At 45.7% G+C, this 16,324-nt stretch overlaps 6 protein-coding genes across 6 annotated transcripts; 2 read left to right on the forward strand and 4 right to left on the reverse strand.

Annotated features, from left to right (window-relative positions):
* Nucleotides 1–745: 745 nt before the first annotated feature.
* LOC108061377 (uncharacterized) lies at nt 746–3,050 on the reverse strand. Its single transcript, XM_017147497.3, has 4 exons — nt 2,921–3,050; nt 2,709–2,864; nt 1,073–1,237; nt 746–1,012 (listed from the first exon to the last, which is right to left on the reverse strand). The coding sequence occupies exons 1-4, from the start codon at nt 2,972–2,974 to the stop codon at nt 857–859; spliced, it is 531 nt and encodes a 176-aa protein (XP_017002986.1). The 5' UTR covers nt 2,975–3,050; the 3' UTR covers nt 746–856.
* On the forward strand, nt 1,441–2,639 carry LOC108061376 (receptor expression-enhancing protein 1). The gene has a single exon (XM_017147496.3). It carries the CDS (start codon nt 1,615–1,617, stop codon nt 2,539–2,541), a length of 927 nt encoding a protein of 308 aa, XP_017002985.3. The 5' UTR covers nt 1,441–1,614; the 3' UTR covers nt 2,542–2,639.
* Nucleotides 3,051–3,113: 63 nt separating the features above from the next.
* On the reverse strand, nt 3,114–5,755 carry Ssrp (structure specific recognition protein). The gene is made up of 3 exons (XM_017147622.3): nt 5,552–5,755; nt 3,895–5,475; nt 3,114–3,839 (listed from the first exon to the last, which is right to left on the reverse strand). Exons 1-3 carry the CDS (start codon nt 5,603–5,605, stop codon nt 3,270–3,272), a joined length of 2,205 nt encoding a protein of 734 aa, XP_017003111.2. The 5' UTR covers nt 5,606–5,755; the 3' UTR covers nt 3,114–3,269.
* A 257-nt stretch (nt 5,756–6,012) lies between these two features.
* Nucleotides 6,013–8,110, forward strand: LOC108061448 (gastrulation defective protein 1 homolog). Its single transcript, XM_017147627.3, has one exon. The coding sequence runs from the start codon at nt 6,091–6,093 to the stop codon at nt 8,050–8,052; it is 1,962 nt and encodes a 653-aa protein (XP_017003116.2). The 5' UTR covers nt 6,013–6,090; the 3' UTR covers nt 8,053–8,110.
* Nucleotides 8,050–8,781, reverse strand: Nxt1 (NTF2-related export protein 1). Its single transcript, XM_017147628.3, has 3 exons — nt 8,694–8,781; nt 8,545–8,631; nt 8,050–8,474 (listed from the first exon to the last, which is right to left on the reverse strand). Exons 1-3 carry the CDS (start codon nt 8,700–8,702, stop codon nt 8,163–8,165), a joined length of 408 nt encoding a protein of 135 aa, XP_017003117.3. The 5' UTR covers nt 8,703–8,781; the 3' UTR covers nt 8,050–8,162.
* Nucleotides 8,782–9,329: 548 nt separating this feature from the next.
* Nucleotides 9,330–16,126, reverse strand: pippin. The gene is made up of 5 exons (XM_017147482.3): nt 15,859–16,126; nt 13,074–13,233; nt 12,208–12,346; nt 11,932–12,140; nt 9,330–10,602 (listed from the first exon to the last, which is right to left on the reverse strand). The coding sequence occupies exons 1-5, from the start codon at nt 15,870–15,872 to the stop codon at nt 9,523–9,525; spliced, it is 1,602 nt and encodes a 533-aa protein (XP_017002971.2). The 5' UTR covers nt 15,873–16,126; the 3' UTR covers nt 9,330–9,522.
* Between the last annotated feature and the right edge of the window lie 198 nt (nt 16,127–16,324).

The following is a 16,324-nucleotide window of genomic DNA, read 5'->3' on the forward strand; positions in this document are numbered from 1 at the left end:
GTATTTACATTTACATATTTTGTAAAAATAAGAAGAAAACAACAATAATAATAATGTGCAATTAATAAATCGGCTTTGTCTCGCATCGCTAATTGATTGTCATTAATTTGCATAACAAAATTAATTGGCGGCATTTATGCAAATCCCGAAATCCCACAAAAAATTACTTCCTAGGCGATGTGCCAAACCAAAGATGACACCCCAGTGGAGCTCAGAGCCAAAGCCACTTGAATGGAAGTTCAAGTTTTTGCAATTGACCCACAAATTAATTATGCATGCATGTTGGTAATTGTGATTTTTGCCTTTTACAATCGCACACGTAACGTTCCCCTCTCTGCCACTCCATTATTTTCTGCGTTATTTCCGTCAACATTTCATTTATTAGACACAATTACAATTGATTCGGAGTTTCGGTTTCAATTGCCGAAATTTCTGTGAATGGTATGGGAACCTTTTCTTGATGGCTTTTTGAATGCCTATCCAAAATGTCATGAGCGTTCAGCTCTTTGGGCAGGGTCATAATGTATTTTCGAGTCTTTTTGGGTCTGTGTGTGAAAGAAATTTCGGCCGAAAATCGATCTGAATCAGAAGCCAACGATCCTAACCTTGAAACAGCCAAAGGCGCATAATCAAAATTATTTCCCACGTGTAAGAACCATCTATATATTAAATTCAAATAAAATGCACTCATTAATAATTTTAATTAAAATCCGTTTATTACGTTTACAAAAGGGATAATCAAATCGGAAAGCTCTTTAACGGTCAGTTAACAAATTTATGGCAAATTTATTAATTGGTTTATTGCACCGCGACTGATGTTTATTACAAATAACCGAGTCATGTGTTTTGTGTGCCTTTAGCGATATTCGGTAAGTGTGAAATACACCTTAACCTGGGCTAGTTCCTTTTGATGGAAACTGAAGGTGGTGAATAGTCCATAGTCTCCAGATGGCAGGGGCATCATATCTAAGACCTTCAAAGGGAAGCGAAAGTGCTCTAAAATAATTTCGGGCTAGAAAAACTTGTAAAACTGAAAATATTTTACAGATTAAGAGGTTTAAATACAACTTACTGGAATTGGACACTTGTTTACATTGGTTTTATTGCCGAAACTGTTCAGAATGATATTTATAAAGGGATGATTCCGTTTCTCCAGATATTCGCACACATCCGACTGGCAGATATTATATAGAAAAGGCTTGTATCCACTGGCCTTCTTCAACAACTGCATGCGCATCTGTAGAAAAATCATTATATTATCATTATTATATGAACAGAAAAACAAATTAATAGGATTTTAAATTATAGGTAATTAGATTTGCCGAAATGTCGGATGTCTACTTATTATATTCAACTTATTGTTTAATATTTTAAGTTTAAAAACCTGTAAAATTACTATGATATCATAGCATACGAATAACAGGCTTTGCCTTACACTTATAATCTAGCTATAGATCCCTCAACACAGTTTATAACGAAAAGATTTCTGTGCATACATCGATAGTGAGCTGCCAAATTTTTACCACATGCATTAAATTCGGAATTGCCGTAAAAGTAACACATTTTCGGGCAGACCAATACAATTTAGATCAAGACAGAAGTATTATCCTTGAAATGTGTTTCTTTAGCTGTATATCGAGGTTCCTGTTCTTCGTTTATGGCACTTTGGGACCGGCATGGCACACCTACAAGACACTCAACAGCGGGGATGAGGAGTTCCTGGCCTGGGCCAAGTACTGGATAGTCTACGCCTTTCTGGTCACCTTCGAGGTGCTGGCCGACATCTTCTTGTCGTGGCTGCCGCTCTACATGCCCACCAAGTTCCTTTTAGTCTTGTGGATCGTCCTGTCTGCTCCGTCAGCCAATGTCTGGATATTCGACGCCATCCTGCGTCCGATGTTGGCCAAGCGGCAGGAGCAGATCGATCACTTCCTGCACAGGGGCAAGGACAAGCTCCTGAGCGACGCCTTCTCGTCGGTGACTCATCTCTTGGCCCGTAGTCAAACCACAGTGCTGCCTTTTATGTCCCATCTCTGGTCAAGATCGAGTACCTCTCTGCCGGACCCTGTGACTGCCAACGACTTGGTGGACGCCACTGGAGGAGGAGCTGGTGGCCTGGCTTCGGAGGATACTGATTCGCCTACCGCCTCTCTTCGCACATCCGCCCAAAATCTGTCCAGTGGCTCCAGTCCCGTGGACAGCCTGATGTTCGTGAACGATGATTCGGAGGAGATTCAGATGGGCATTTCAAAGGCCACCACCCAGCTGCACTTGGATAAATCCGTTAACGATCTGGCAAAGAAGAACATCATGTCAATGGAGTCGTCTGGAATCCTTAATCGCCGCAATCAACGCAAACCGAGAATATCCAAGACGCCTAACAATGAGTCTGCTACCGGTATTTCCTCCAAAGCAAAGCTGAACGCTCAGAAGGAGGACTTCCATGACGATGTTGAGGATCTGCTGGCCAAGGCGAGGATCGAGGCTAATGGCCAGGAAGTCCGTCAACAACGTCAGCTGACCAACCGTCGCCGTCTATAAGTGCCCACTTTGTGCACAATCAGATAGAAAATGTTTATAGTTCTTAAAACTTCAATTAGTTACTTAGTTATTCAAAAATATAAATTTAAAGAAATTAATCGAATGTTTTGCTTATTAAAATGGATAGTTATTAAGTTGCTACCGCTGGGAATAAGCCTCAAACTTACCGCTACTCGACCTTTTGGCCACCGTAGTATGTTGGCCCTCAAACTCATTTCCACCACATCCCTTTTCACGGCGTACAGTCGGCACAAAGAAATGCTGGTAAAGTTCTCATCGGCACTCAGGCACTCAATGTTTGTGAATTTGGCAATTCCGTGGACCTGATGTGGGGCGAAAGTTCGGTATATAATCCCAGCCAGCTTAATGGACTACTTGCCTGCGAAATGTACCACAGCCCAATCCAAAGGAAAAGGTGCGTCAACGTGGCCATAACTATGGACTCTGAAAAACGATTAACGACTGACGTATGCCGTCATTTTGGCCATTGCGCGAGCAAGTCATCCGAAAAAATAACCGATAAGTATCAATCATTATGAGCAATTATCAATTCTGTTTAATTACTTGAGCTCTCGATTTGTTGTTGAGTTTTAATTAAACAAAAAAACATATTGGTCTGTATCCAACAGGCAGCACTTAACTAAACTAGGCGAATGTAAACTAGATTTGGGGCATGGGTGTGTGAGGCTGGTATATGGAATTATGTTGTGTTTTGTGTTCAGAAGGGCCTAATCACTGGCCTCATCTTCCTCATCCTCATCCTCCTCATCTTCATCGCTCGCATTGCTGGCCTCCTCGCTCTCCTCCGGTTCGCTTTCGCTCTTGGACTTTTTCTTTTTGGCATCGCCATCGGATGTGGGTTTACTTTTCTTCTTGGCGGGCTCATTGTCCTTGGACTTGGCCTTGTCGTCGTCGGAACTGGTGGAATCATCGTCGGAAATGTACTCCTTGCTCTTGAAGCCGCTGCCGGAGGAATTTGCTTTTTTCGACGGAGAAGCCTCTGTCTTGCGCTTCTTCGTCGCCTTTCCACCCTTCTCGTTGTCGCTGCCGCCGCCTGCTTCAGGCTTGTAGTTGCGCATCTCGTCTTGGTAGCGCTGCTTGTCCTTGGCCGCCGCCTCCTCCCACTTGGACTTGTCCTTCAGCTCCTTCCACATCTCGCCGCCCTTTTTGGCAATCTCGGTTACCTTAATGCCGGGGTTCTCCTTCTTGATGCTCTCGCGCGTGTCGTTCAGCCAGAGCATAAAGGCGGTTGTTGCTCTCTTGGGTTTGCCGGTGTCCTTCTTCTTGGTGGCTTTTTTCTGGAAAAAAAAGAAATGTTAGATTGTTCTATGAATATTCATGATTTACTCTTACTGTTCGCTCCTTCTCCTTGTGCTTCTTCTCCTTTTTCTCCTTCTTTTCGGCCTTCTTCTCCTTCTTCTTTTTGGCGGCATCGCTGTCACCATCTCCACCTCCGCCACTGGCATCGCTGTCGTCGTCCGAATCGCTCTCCACATTGCTGTCGTACTCCTCGGCCACGTCCGACTCGTTTTCGTTGGGCTTGAAGTCCTCATCCGTGGACTCCTCATCCGAGTCGTCGCCATCGTCGTCGTCCTCCTCCTTTTCCCTGGCCTCCGCCTTGAGGCGAGCCAGGTAGGCATCCGGCTCGTTCTCGTTGTCCGAGTCGCCAAAGTCGACATCCTTGTAGCCACTCTTGTCCTTGCCCATGTTGCTCACATGCAACTTCTTCTGTGTGATGAAGTCGAAGAGCTTGGCGTACTCCTCCTTCTCGATGGAGGAGAAAATGTGAACGGTTCCGTTTTTGAGCGTGACTTCAAAGTCAAAGGAGCGCGTGGAGCCGCCGCTGCGGGCAAAGTTCACCGAACTGATCTCCTCGAAGCGAATATGCAGCGGTGGCTTGTGGATGTAGATGAATCCCCGCTCCAGGGGATACAAGTAACCAGCTGCGGCCTTAAAGGAGCAGCCCACGGCCGCCGTGCCAGAGTGTCCGATAAAGTTGCCGGGTCCGGTGATCTTTCGGCCGATCAGCACCTTCATCACCTTGCCCATCACCTCGTAGACCGGCCCGGAGATCTCCTTCTCCAGCTTGCCCTCGTACTTGTCGCGCAACTCGGACTCGGAGAAGGGCAGCTCAATGGTGGTCTCCTCATCGGGAGCGAACAGCAGGACCAGGTAGTGATACCTCGTCTGTCCTTGCTTGATGGGCGGATCCAGGGAGAGCACGAAGAACATTTGCCGACTGTCCTTGTGCGGCAGCATGAAGAGCCGCAGCACCGAGTCCATGGGAATCTTGTAGTCGAACGTCTTGCCGTGCAGCTGGAAGAAGGTGGAGAAGATCTTGATGTCGTAGCGACCGCGAGGCGTAAGGATCTGGATCTCCCTGAATATGGCGATGGACTCTCCGGAGGCCGAGATGACCGAGGCCTTGCTCATCACGTTCTGGTGGAACTTGTCCACCGGATCCTCCTCGGCCGACTCCACGGCGGGTATGTGAAACCGCATCTCCAGCAGACCAACTGGCGCATCATCGTTCTGGTGGAACTCGAGGGTCACCTCGTTCTTGCCGGTGACGCACTGGGAAACGTGCGACAGGGGCACCTCGAAGATGGTCTTCGACTCCTTGTCGAAGCTCAAAACGGAGCCCATGAAGCGGGCGGTGCCCCAGTTCCAGCCCTTGACGCACATCTCCTTCTCGACCATCTCCTGCCGGTAGGCATCCTTGATGAACTTGCCCAGCTTCTCGTTCTCGCTGTCGCGGAATCCCGTGAAGCGGTGGAGCACCCCGCTCTTGGTGAACACCCGCAGTCCCCAGGTGCCCACGAACTTCTGCGAGTTGATCAGGTCTATGTCCTCCGCCGAGATCTGCTCCACTTTGCCGGTCTTTGTGTTCTTAAAGATGATGCTCTGGTCGGTCAGCTTGAGGCGTCCCGAAGACTTCGTAGTGCAAAAAGGGAGGGAAAATCCCAGTCAGACGAAATGTGCCAAGATTCTGGGCGAATTTGCGACTCACCAAGACACCGCGCATCTCGGCGTTTATGTCGTTGTACTCCAGTGAGTCCGTCATTCTGCGCTTCGGCTGCTGCTCGTTGTAACAAAATAGAATAACAATAAATTACGCCGCCTTGCGAAATTGTCCACAATTTGCAAAAAACTCCGGCCGACAAAAAAACAACACTGCGCGCCTAATTTTAGGTTAGACGCCGCAAAAAACACAGCAAAAACAGAGTGTGGCTGCAGCTGGCAGTATATTCGGTATATTTGATGGGGGCAAAATACTGAAGCATTTTTTGGCCTTAATATTAGTTTAGATTTAAAAAATTTAAAAATTTTTGTTATTTTTAACGTTTTTTTTTTTATTTTATTTATTTTTATATTAATCTTATTCATAAATTTTACAATTATTTTTAAGGAAATACCATAAAATACCAAATACGAGTTTAATCTGTAAAACGGGCACACAATTACTTTGTTTACAAAAAAAGCCGCATTTCCTCCGAGAGAACAAGTCGAAAAAATTGTAATTTATTAATTCCACCAACTTAAGAAGCCATGCAACGTGGTAAAATCTCCTTCGGGAAAATTCAGCTGAACATCAACAAAGCGCCCGCCCAGCCAAAGTCCAATGAAACCGCCGAGGAAGGAGATGCCAAGGAATCCCCAGAAGCCAGTGGAAGTGGAGGAGGAGGATTCAAGAAGATGGACAAACAGCAGATGATTCGGCAGATCGAGGATGTGGCCGAGGACCTGGAGAGCCAGCACCTGAAGGAGGTGATGGGCATCAGTGGATTCGGACGCAAGGCGGCCCAAGTGTTCGACATCAACGAGCAGATTGAAAAGGCCAGGATAACCCGCCCGGGATTGGACAAGAAGAGGGAGGATTCTAAGCAGGAGGAGGAGGAGGCCGAGGAGGAGGGGGACGTAATAGGTCCGCTACCTCCAGCTGCAGCCACAGATACTGACAAATCCACGAAGGAGGCTTCGAAAGAGGAAGATTCCGACGATGACTCCTCCGATGAGGATTCGGACGACGAGCAGAGTCTCGTAAAGCGCATACCCTACACCCACGAGGTCCAGATGCAGCACGGATCCCGGGCTGTGCTCGCCCTGGCCGGGGATCCTTCGGGCGCCCGCCTGGTCTCCGGCTCCATTGACTACGACATGTGCTTCTGGGACTTTGCCGGCATGGACTCCGGCATGCGCAGCTTCCGGCAGCTGCAGCCGTGCGAGAACCATCCCATACGCTCGCTGCAGTACTCCGTGACCGGCGACATGATCCTGGTCATCTCCGGAAACGCCCAGGCCAAGGTGCTCGATCGCGATGGCTTCGAGAAGCTGGAGTGCTGCAAGGGCGATCAGTACATCTCGGACATGTCGCGCACCAAGGGTCACGTGGCGCAGCTAACCTCGGGCTGCTGGCATCCCTTCAACCGGGAGCAGTTCCTGACCGCAGCCCTGGATGGCACCCTGCGCATCTGGCAGGGACTGAAGGCCAAGGAGCAGGTGCAGGTGATCAAGACGCGGGCACAGGGAGGCCTGCGCACCAACGCGGCTTCATGCAACTTCAACCGGGACGCCACACTGATAGCAGCTGGATGTGTAGATGGTTCCATTCAGACCTGGGACACCCGCAAAATGTACGTGAACACAACGCACTGCGTGAGGGATGCGCATCAGAAGGGCTCCGAGATCACCTCCATTGTGTTCTCTTACAAGGGACAGGAGCTGGCCACGCGGAGCAACGACGAAACCATGAAGCTCTGGGATCTGCGGCAGTTCAAGAAGCCGCTGCACACCTGGACGAACCTGTTCTCCCGCTACGACACCACAGACTGCTGCTTCAGTCCGGACGATCGGATGCTGGTCACCGGCGAATCCCTGCCCAAGGGTCAGACGGAGGCCAATCTGTATTTCTACAGCACCAGGACCTACGAGGAAGTGCAGCGCATTCCGGTGGCCAACTCGCATGTGGTGAAGACCCTGTGGCACCCGAAACTCAACCAACTGTTCGTGAGCTGCGGCAATGGCACCATCAAATGCTACTACGACGAAACGCGCAGCATCCGAGGCGCCAAGTTGTGCGTGGTGAAGACGCATCGCAAGCGGCAGCCCATGGAAATGGTGGGAGTCTCGCAGATCATCACGCCGCATGCTCTGCCCCTGTTCAGGCAGGAGAAGTCGCGCACCTCGCGCAAGAGGATGGAGAAAGCTCGCTTGGATCCCGTAAAGTCCAAGCGGCCCGACCTGCCCATCACCAGCGGTCAGGGCGGCCGAGTGGCCAGCTCCGGCGGCACTCTCTCCTCCTACGTCATCCGCAACCTTGGCCTGAGCAAGCGGGTGGACGACGACCAGGATCCCAGGGAGGCCATCTTGAAGTACGCCAAGGATGCGGCCGAGAATCCCTACTGGATAGCCCCGGCCTACAAGCAGACCCAGCCGAAGGCCATCTTCTCCGAGAAGCTGCCCGCCGACGAGCCGGCCACCAAGAAGCCCAAGACAGAGGCAGACAAATAGATAGTCCATCCATTTATAAGCGCTTAGAAATGTGAATAAACTCGTTACGGTTAAAGAACTTTAGCCTAGCTGTAATTATAACAAATGAGGAATCCTTTGGCCGCTCGAGATCAGACCATCACCTCCTGCAGGCGGTAGCAGTCGGAGGCAATCTTCCACTTGTCGTTCTCGGCCGTCACGATGAAGGTCTGCTGGAAGTTGCGGACGGGCTGATGGGCAAACTTGACGGTGCCGCTGGCCAGGATTAGGTAGGTCAGCTGGTTGGCCACAGCCTGATCGAGAATGGGCTGAGCATCCAGGGTGTTCATCTGGTGGCTGGACGTCGGCAGCTCCAGGAAGTAGCGCTCGATCATCTCGCGACCGGTGGCCCCGTTTCCATTCCAGCTGAAGGTCGCGTTGTCCAGGTAAAGGCGACCAATTTGCTGTAGGGGATCGAATTCCATTATTTCATTTTTCCACGAAAATGCCGGCATTCCAGGGATCTCAACTTACATGGCGTCGGTTGTCCACGGAGGCGTAGTAAAGACGCGTGAAGGTGTCCGCCGTGCGAGCGCAGCTTTCAATCTTAGCTTTGAGTTCCTTTAAGATTTTATTATTCGTTAATATATTATTTATTAAATATTAATACATTTCCAACTCACGCTATTCATTTTGTTGTTCCCGCCAAATTAGAGTGACTGTACTCGGATGTACAAAAAATAACCTTCGAAGGCGCCAAAGAGATGATGACAGTATTTTTTCCGGGTTGAAAAGATAAATGTCCGTTAAAATTTTCTATGAATACCCTAAACATGAATGTTTAAATCTGTATTATTTTAAAAACAGTGCTTTTGAAATCTTTTGAGGATCCAAATGAATTTATTTATTTTACTCACCTCACTTACTATTACATCAAGACAACTTAAAAATTGTACTTTATTCATCGAACGATCGCAGCTTCAATCCGAAATAAACTAATTTCTTAATTCCAAAATCTAATTCTACGAACCTCGGCCAGAAGCTTTTCTTTTTGATTTTCCAGAACTCTTACTTTTGTTTACAATAAAAGCTGAAGATCAAATTATGCTGACCGATACAATTTTGTTGGAACTTGGAAAGCAATAATTTGGGCCTTCGAACGGTTGCTTATGTTTACTTTAAGATTGGTTTATTGGCAAAGACAATATCGCTGAGACTGAATTTTTTTGGCACCCATTAAAACCCCCAAAACAGGAAAATGCGATTAATGTTTTACTTTTTTTATTCCTAATCATAATTTTATTTAACAATTAGGTACACTCAATTTAAAGCATAGCGATCACAATTGGAATTAATAAACTTAACATTTGAGGATTCCCTGTCTGAGTGGCCAAACTGGGGAGCACTGGAAAATCGAGCGAGTCCAACGACTACGAGGCACTGCGGCTAGAACTACGAGTATGGCTAAAACTAGCTAAGCTAAGACCTGATTTAATGCTAATACCCCCCGCATTATGCGTCCGTCCCCCGATTTTCCTTCAGCGGCTGCAGGGGCTGCAAGTTGACCGTCTTATAGCCACGATCCCTCCGGAACCACAGCCAGTTGTTCCCGTTGAAGTAGTCCTCGATGTGCTCCAAGCTGCGTCCCTTCGTCTCCGGCTGGAACATGCACATGAAGGCGGTGAGCAGGAAACTGGACACTCCGAAGACCAGGAAGACTCCGCGCATTTTGAGCATGGCCTGCAGGGCGGGGAACTTCTTTGCGAAGATGAAGAGAGCCACGTTCATGGAGGCAAACACGCCGCCAGCTGTCCTGCCGCGGATCCTGGCCGGGAATAGCTCACCAATCATGATGCCCGGCATTACCATCAGTGCTGTATTGAAGATAATGTAACCCAAGAGGCAACCGCCTCCTACCAAAACGTCGTAGGACATTTTGGGCTGACCGTGTCTGGCATACTGGTAGACACTCAACACTAAGCAGAACAGGCCCGAACCGATTCCAGACACTATCATGATCCTACGGCGGCGAACGAAGATCAGGATCACACAGAAGATCATGCAGCAAATCACCCGGACAACTGCCGTTCCAATTGCCGCCTGTTTGGAATCGAAGGCGGCTCCGAATTCCGAAATCATATCGACGGCGTAGAAGATCACGATGAAGGTGCCGGAGAACATCTGCAGCAGGGAGAAGACGATCACGATGACCAGCGGCTTAATGGCCACCCTTTGGCAGCACAGCTGGAAGATGTTCTCATTGGTCCTGGTGGTCACTCGCTCCTTGGCCAATCGCTGCTTCATGTCGTTCAACTCGTTCTGGGCACTAATTTCACTGCCCCGAAGGAAGGACAGTGCCTGCAGGGCGCGCTGCTCATGGCCATTGCGAAGCAGCCAGGCAGGAGTCTCTGGGATGCAGGATATGGACACCATGGCCAGCAGGGGAAGGATGTTGGCGCACCAGGCCACGCTCCGCCAGTACATCATGGACCCCAGGGAGTAGACCAGCAAGATTCCCGAGGAGTAGGCCACGTAGGGAGCACCGATCAGCAGACTTCTTAAATTGGGCTCCGCAGTTTCGGCAATGTAGACCTTGAAAATGGGTAAGGAAAATTATTTATTAATTTTTATTAGAAACTGAATCAGAGGTACACCCAAAAAAAACTCGATATGAATCGTAGGTCAATTTGACCTTTTTTAAGATCATTTTTAACTTGATATGGGGCCAGGTAAATGTGATATGGTCGACCAAAACTTATACTAAACATTATACTAAACATGCTTTCGAAGTACGTCAGTTCGAATTTCGAATACGTCTTTCTCGCTTCCACTCATGTCATTTTGCTCGCCATATTGATTCTTGCGCTCTTTTTCGAAGTAAGAGAATCTCCGAGAGAGAGAATTCGGTAAAATGATATTATTTAATGTAAATTTTATGAATATTTCAGGTAAAAACGATATGAGTAGGAATAACCAGAAAATTACCTGGACTTATCGATTTTACGGCGACGTGCTTTTTTTTGTGTGTAACATTTATAATTATCCTTATCAGTTCGAAGAACTTTCCCCAATTCAGATTTTACTTAGTTCTTGAAGCTTCCTAACTTTCAAATAACAGTTACTAAGGGATAAACATCTTAATTATATTGCCTTTATTTATCCAAAACAAGATAAATCCTCACCCCAGCTAGAACTTTCGCCAAACGACAAAACAAATTGATATATTTGAGGGTCACAAAGGCATCAACATCTTAATCTCTGGGAACTCTTGGATGGTAATCATAAAATCGTAAATCACGTCAGTCAGCGAGCCCATTAATGAATGAAAACGAAACTGGCGGGGGGAACACGCGCAACAAGTCGACGCCCACCCGTGAGCCACCCATTCATCTATCCATATGTCCAGAAGCCCCCATTCCACCCGTTCCGAAAAGCCCCCATAAGCCGCATCCACGTTATTATAGACTAAGGTCAAGAATCCGGAACTACTACGCGTACTTTGTATAATGCGGAAAGCTTTTGCTTTTTATTTCGCTTTTACTAATGCAAATGATGCGCTGGCCATTTAAAGTCCGGGAGCGATGACGCCGACGACCATATCGTTATCACTTTGGCCGCAAGATAAGTCACGGACATATCCATAAGATACTCGTAAATAAACAGCGCCGGCTGTAGACACAATGGAACCGACCAGAGAAGCCGGGACAATAGAATACAAAGCGTCAAGTGGCCAATTTACGACCTGTCACGACTGCTCTTTTGCGTTCCCCACGGGAGTCCCATTTGTGGGGAGTTCAAGGCTCCGCCGATTACGGTTAATGGGTCACTCGGACAATCACGTACGGCTCCGAGTATTCCGGGTTTTTCGGCCATTATGTGTGTTCCGTGTGAACGAACCGGTGGCATTGGGTTTTCACTCACCTGTCCGGGTCCACCCAGAATTCCGGTTGCAAATCCGCACAGGAACCGCGCAAAGAGTACCACATTGAGGCTCTTGGCAATCGCCAATGTGCTCCAGCCCAGCAGGAGGGGAATAACCGAAAGGATTAGGGTCCTGCGGCGGCCCAAATAATCCGCCAAGGGTCCCGAAAGCAGGGAACCAAAAGGAGTGGCCAAACTGTGGACACTGGCTGAAGGAATAAAGAAAAAGTTAAAGGGGTTTCCATTTGCAATTAAGATTTATCTAGTTAAACTTACCGATCCAAGAACCCGTATCCAAATCTATGGGGATCTCAGTGCTATTTGTATCCATTAATTGGGGCAGCAAGATGGCCGAAAATCCAATGGGCATTCCACAGCCAGCGGAAAGTAAAAGAACGGCACAAGTGGCCAAAATCTGAATAAAAGGGAATTTGAGTGATTAAAAAACTTTTTTTTTATTATTTATAACTATGAAAAATCTTTGTTTTAGCTCTATTTATTAATGGTTTCTTATATGCCCATGCGCGGGTTGATTTAATCGAATCGCCCGATATCATCAATGGTGACCGCCAAGCAATTGCCATCAATTGAAGTTGCAATTGCATCACGGACAACTTTATTTTGATTTGCGCTGATAGTGACAAACGATCTGTGACCGCTGCCCATTGATTACTAAATATTACTATGTATAGTTCAATTTGTGACGCCAGCCATGGACATGGACGACACCCTGAAATTGAATGACATTTCGTGTCATTCGCTGCCATTTCATTCCACTCAATTCCCGGGGGCTCCGTCACATGTCCGCCACATGTAGCCCCCGAACAGAAGCGTTTTCTAATCATTCCGCGAAGAAAGTTCAATTGCGTATCTTATCATTTTGTCCTTCACGGAATATTTAGTATCTGTCACGCACGAACAAGCGAAACCTCAGAGATGTCCGATGTTCGACAAGCGGCTGACAAGATTATGAGCCTACTTTTGATATTTGTCAAGTATAAATATGGATCTTTAAAAAGGGAATCAAGTAGGAAAAACCCACACTTAATTGAAGGACAAATTAATATGACTATAGAAATTAGAAATCACTAACAAAGATTTATATTACCTATATTATATTGTTATGTTCATCGTTAACTCACCTGGTGCATCATACCCCTCCGATTGGCCACATCATCATCCTGCTCATCGATGGTCGAAAGTTTTCTGGAATTGTGGTTGCCCAGTTTGCACTGAAACTCAGCTCCTGGAACCACTTGATACGACTTTGAGTGGGGCACAAATTTGAGGTATTCGTCATCTCTATTTGGGAGAAAAAAAAAAATTCAGTAAGAAATCAGAAATCAAATCATAATACTGAGGCGATTTTTATACCCAATACTATAATCTAAACGGTAAACGCGCTAATTAATTATAGTCTTCTTTGCTAATGAGTTGTAATAAAATAATAAAATATCGATTTCACACCCAGATAAGATTGCCTAACCAATATTAAGGCCCGTAAAAGTTGTGATCTACAAATATTGGGAAATATAAAAAAAATTCCATTATTAGGTGCATTTATTGTCAAGGTGCTCCGACACTTTTGCAGCTTAATGGGCTTAACGATCCGCAATTATTGGCAATTTCATGGCCACTTGGGAACCGTTTCGGATCGCTATTATAGGGCAACCCTTTCACACGCCACTCAAATAATACGACCTGCATTCTCATTGTTACTTTTTCCGTATTTCGTTGCACTTTAATCCGGGCAATTTATAGTTGAGTCATAGCAAAAACAAAAAAACTTTTAGAGTGATAACAAACCGCCCGGGAGCAGTAATACGTCACTTTTTAAAAACCAGCTGAGTTTGTTTTGGCGCTACGATAAGAAAACCATAAGAAACAACAAAAACATTTTGCGATTTTTAATGTTTTCTGACAGCGTTTTGCTCTCCCTCTCTTTCTCTCTCTCTTTCGTTTTAAAGCTTTTGTTTTGCTGGTTTTTCAACTGCTTAAATAATGTTAATGTATTTTTTATCGCTTGCCAAGGTCAATTTGGAGTCACGTTTAATGAACCGAATAAAACTTTCTTCTTTTATAAATGATATTCACAATATAACATTTTTTTGGCATAGTTTACCAAATAAATTTTTGCAAAACAATACAATAAAGTGGCATTTATAGGCCTAAAATATTTTTAACTTCCCCTTAGCATTGTCATTGATCTATAAACTTGAAACCTTGGACATCTAAAACTTACCCATAGCATTGATAGCTCCATAAGACGCCTAATCGTGATATGCATGTTAAAAAGTTAGTCAAAACAATCAGATTTTGGCAATACTTTTTTAAAAACAAATCATTTCACATTGCTAGACATGAACAATATCAATAAAATGGCAGTATCGCTGTTAGAAATCGTCTGCGATGGATTGAGGAAGTACAAAAGATAAAGTCAACGGTTCAATGTACCAAAACAAACAGGTTTAGAGTTACTCGAACAATGAAACGCACTCTAACTTTAAGAAATCTTCAATTTATACTTATATATTAGTAAGCTCCTAATGATCCATAAACTTCTAGAGTAAACTTTCGAATCACATTCAATCGGCGTGTCTGAAGTCCATGTCATTTTATTTACCCATCAATATGCTGATGTGTAAATTGAAAAAGTCGCCTGCACGACTGTATGGATTCTATAAACCGAACTGCTCACCCACTGTTGACACCACAAATTAGATAATTTATAGCACATATCGGCACACACTAGAATAAAACAATCATCTGGGAGCATGTGGCAACCAATCGAATGGCCAGTCAACAAATGACTTTGCTTAATTGAGGCAATCGGTGTGGAAAAGAGGGTGAGCTCAGTCAGCTGATGGCGCCATCTCCAATGTTCAGCACCCAATCAAGGATTAATTTCATCACTGGTTGGCATGGTGGTTCCGGCCTACCCGGCGTATACGTAATAACTAAACTGAATTTAATTGCCACGCCAGATGCCAAAAACCGAGATAAGATAGGAGCACGAATCTCGGTAACTGGTTAAGGGTAATTTAAAACGAAAGCACTAGGCTTATCGCCAATTAATGGTGAGGTTAACCAATCCAATTAGGGAAGTTCCAAGAAGTGCGTAAAAGTAACCAGAATTTCACCACCCCCTTCTGATGAGTAATTCCAAATCAATCAATATTTCTATTTAATGCATGCAAAATGGAGGACCTAAAGTGCCAAAGGAAGCAATTCAATTTTCATTCAATTAAGGCATGAAAAATGTTTGTTGATTGATGTGGTAATCAGCCTAGAAATATTTCAAATCATCGTGAGATTTGATAAGCTAAAAATAATGCCCATACACATTTCAAAACAATGCACATTCCAAGTCAATAAATTTAGCTGAACGCGAAGAAATGTACTTTTGTTTTCAATCAACACGTGTTTTGTCTGGTAAATACCCCCGTATCTAATCTTCCCTTGGAACTAATATATAGCGAAGCAAATTATTTATTATCATTTCTGAGGTAACGGAAATCTTTCCCTCGGGACCACTTCGCTGATCACAGAGCACTTTGGACACGAAACTTATAGACAGATCTGACTAGCAGTTGGTGGTGTATAGATAAGACTCGTAGTTTTTTGGGGAAATCGACAATTAGCTGGCATTGAAACACCCCTTATCGACAGGGGGCCCAAAGAAGTGTCCCTAATCTCGCATCGGCAGTACTTCAAAACCTTCTGGCTGAACCCTAGCAACACGAATGCACAAAACTGCGTGAAGAGAACCGAAAACTTGTTTTTCGGTTGCTGGGGTTTAAAGTCGAGGGGGGTATTTTTAGCTGGCCAGACAGTAAATTCGCAAAAAATGCTGATGAGTGGACACAGTGTTTCACACAAATGCACGAATATTCAATGTTTTTGTTTTGATTTGACTTTTTATATTACCTCTCGGCACTCATTTTGGCCAGCTATAATGTAGGCAAATTAGTTCAAGTAGTTGGCGAATTAATTTATGGAAATCTTCCGATTTTTGTCTGTTGCGCCCTTTATATAACTAGTCGCGACTTAATGCGTCCGCTTCAGATGCATTTGTTAAACAAGGCACTCGATCGCGTGGTTCACTTAAATCTCGGCTCGGATCGGATTGGAGCGGATCTCTGGGAAAACACTAGGGAACACTGGAAGAAAAGCGAGCGACCACGGAGCAGCGACAAAAAACACACTGGCTGGCAAAGTGGTTCCGATGCGGCTTTTTATTTATGAGCAGCGATCGACGCTGCGATCGCAACACGCACACAGCAGTAGCACTTATTTTGCGCTCTCACTCTCTCTTTGTTTTTTGCATGCCGCCTTCAAACCGCCCGCTTAGCTGTCTCTCTCGCTCGCCCTTGCTTCGGAAGGATGCTTGCAA

Source organism: Drosophila takahashii, chromosome 2R, assembly GCF_030179915.1.
Source record: "Drosophila takahashii strain IR98-3 E-12201 chromosome 2R, DtakHiC1v2, whole genome shotgun sequence".
NCBI classification, from domain to species: domain Eukaryota; kingdom Metazoa; phylum Arthropoda; class Insecta; order Diptera; family Drosophilidae; genus Drosophila; species Drosophila takahashii.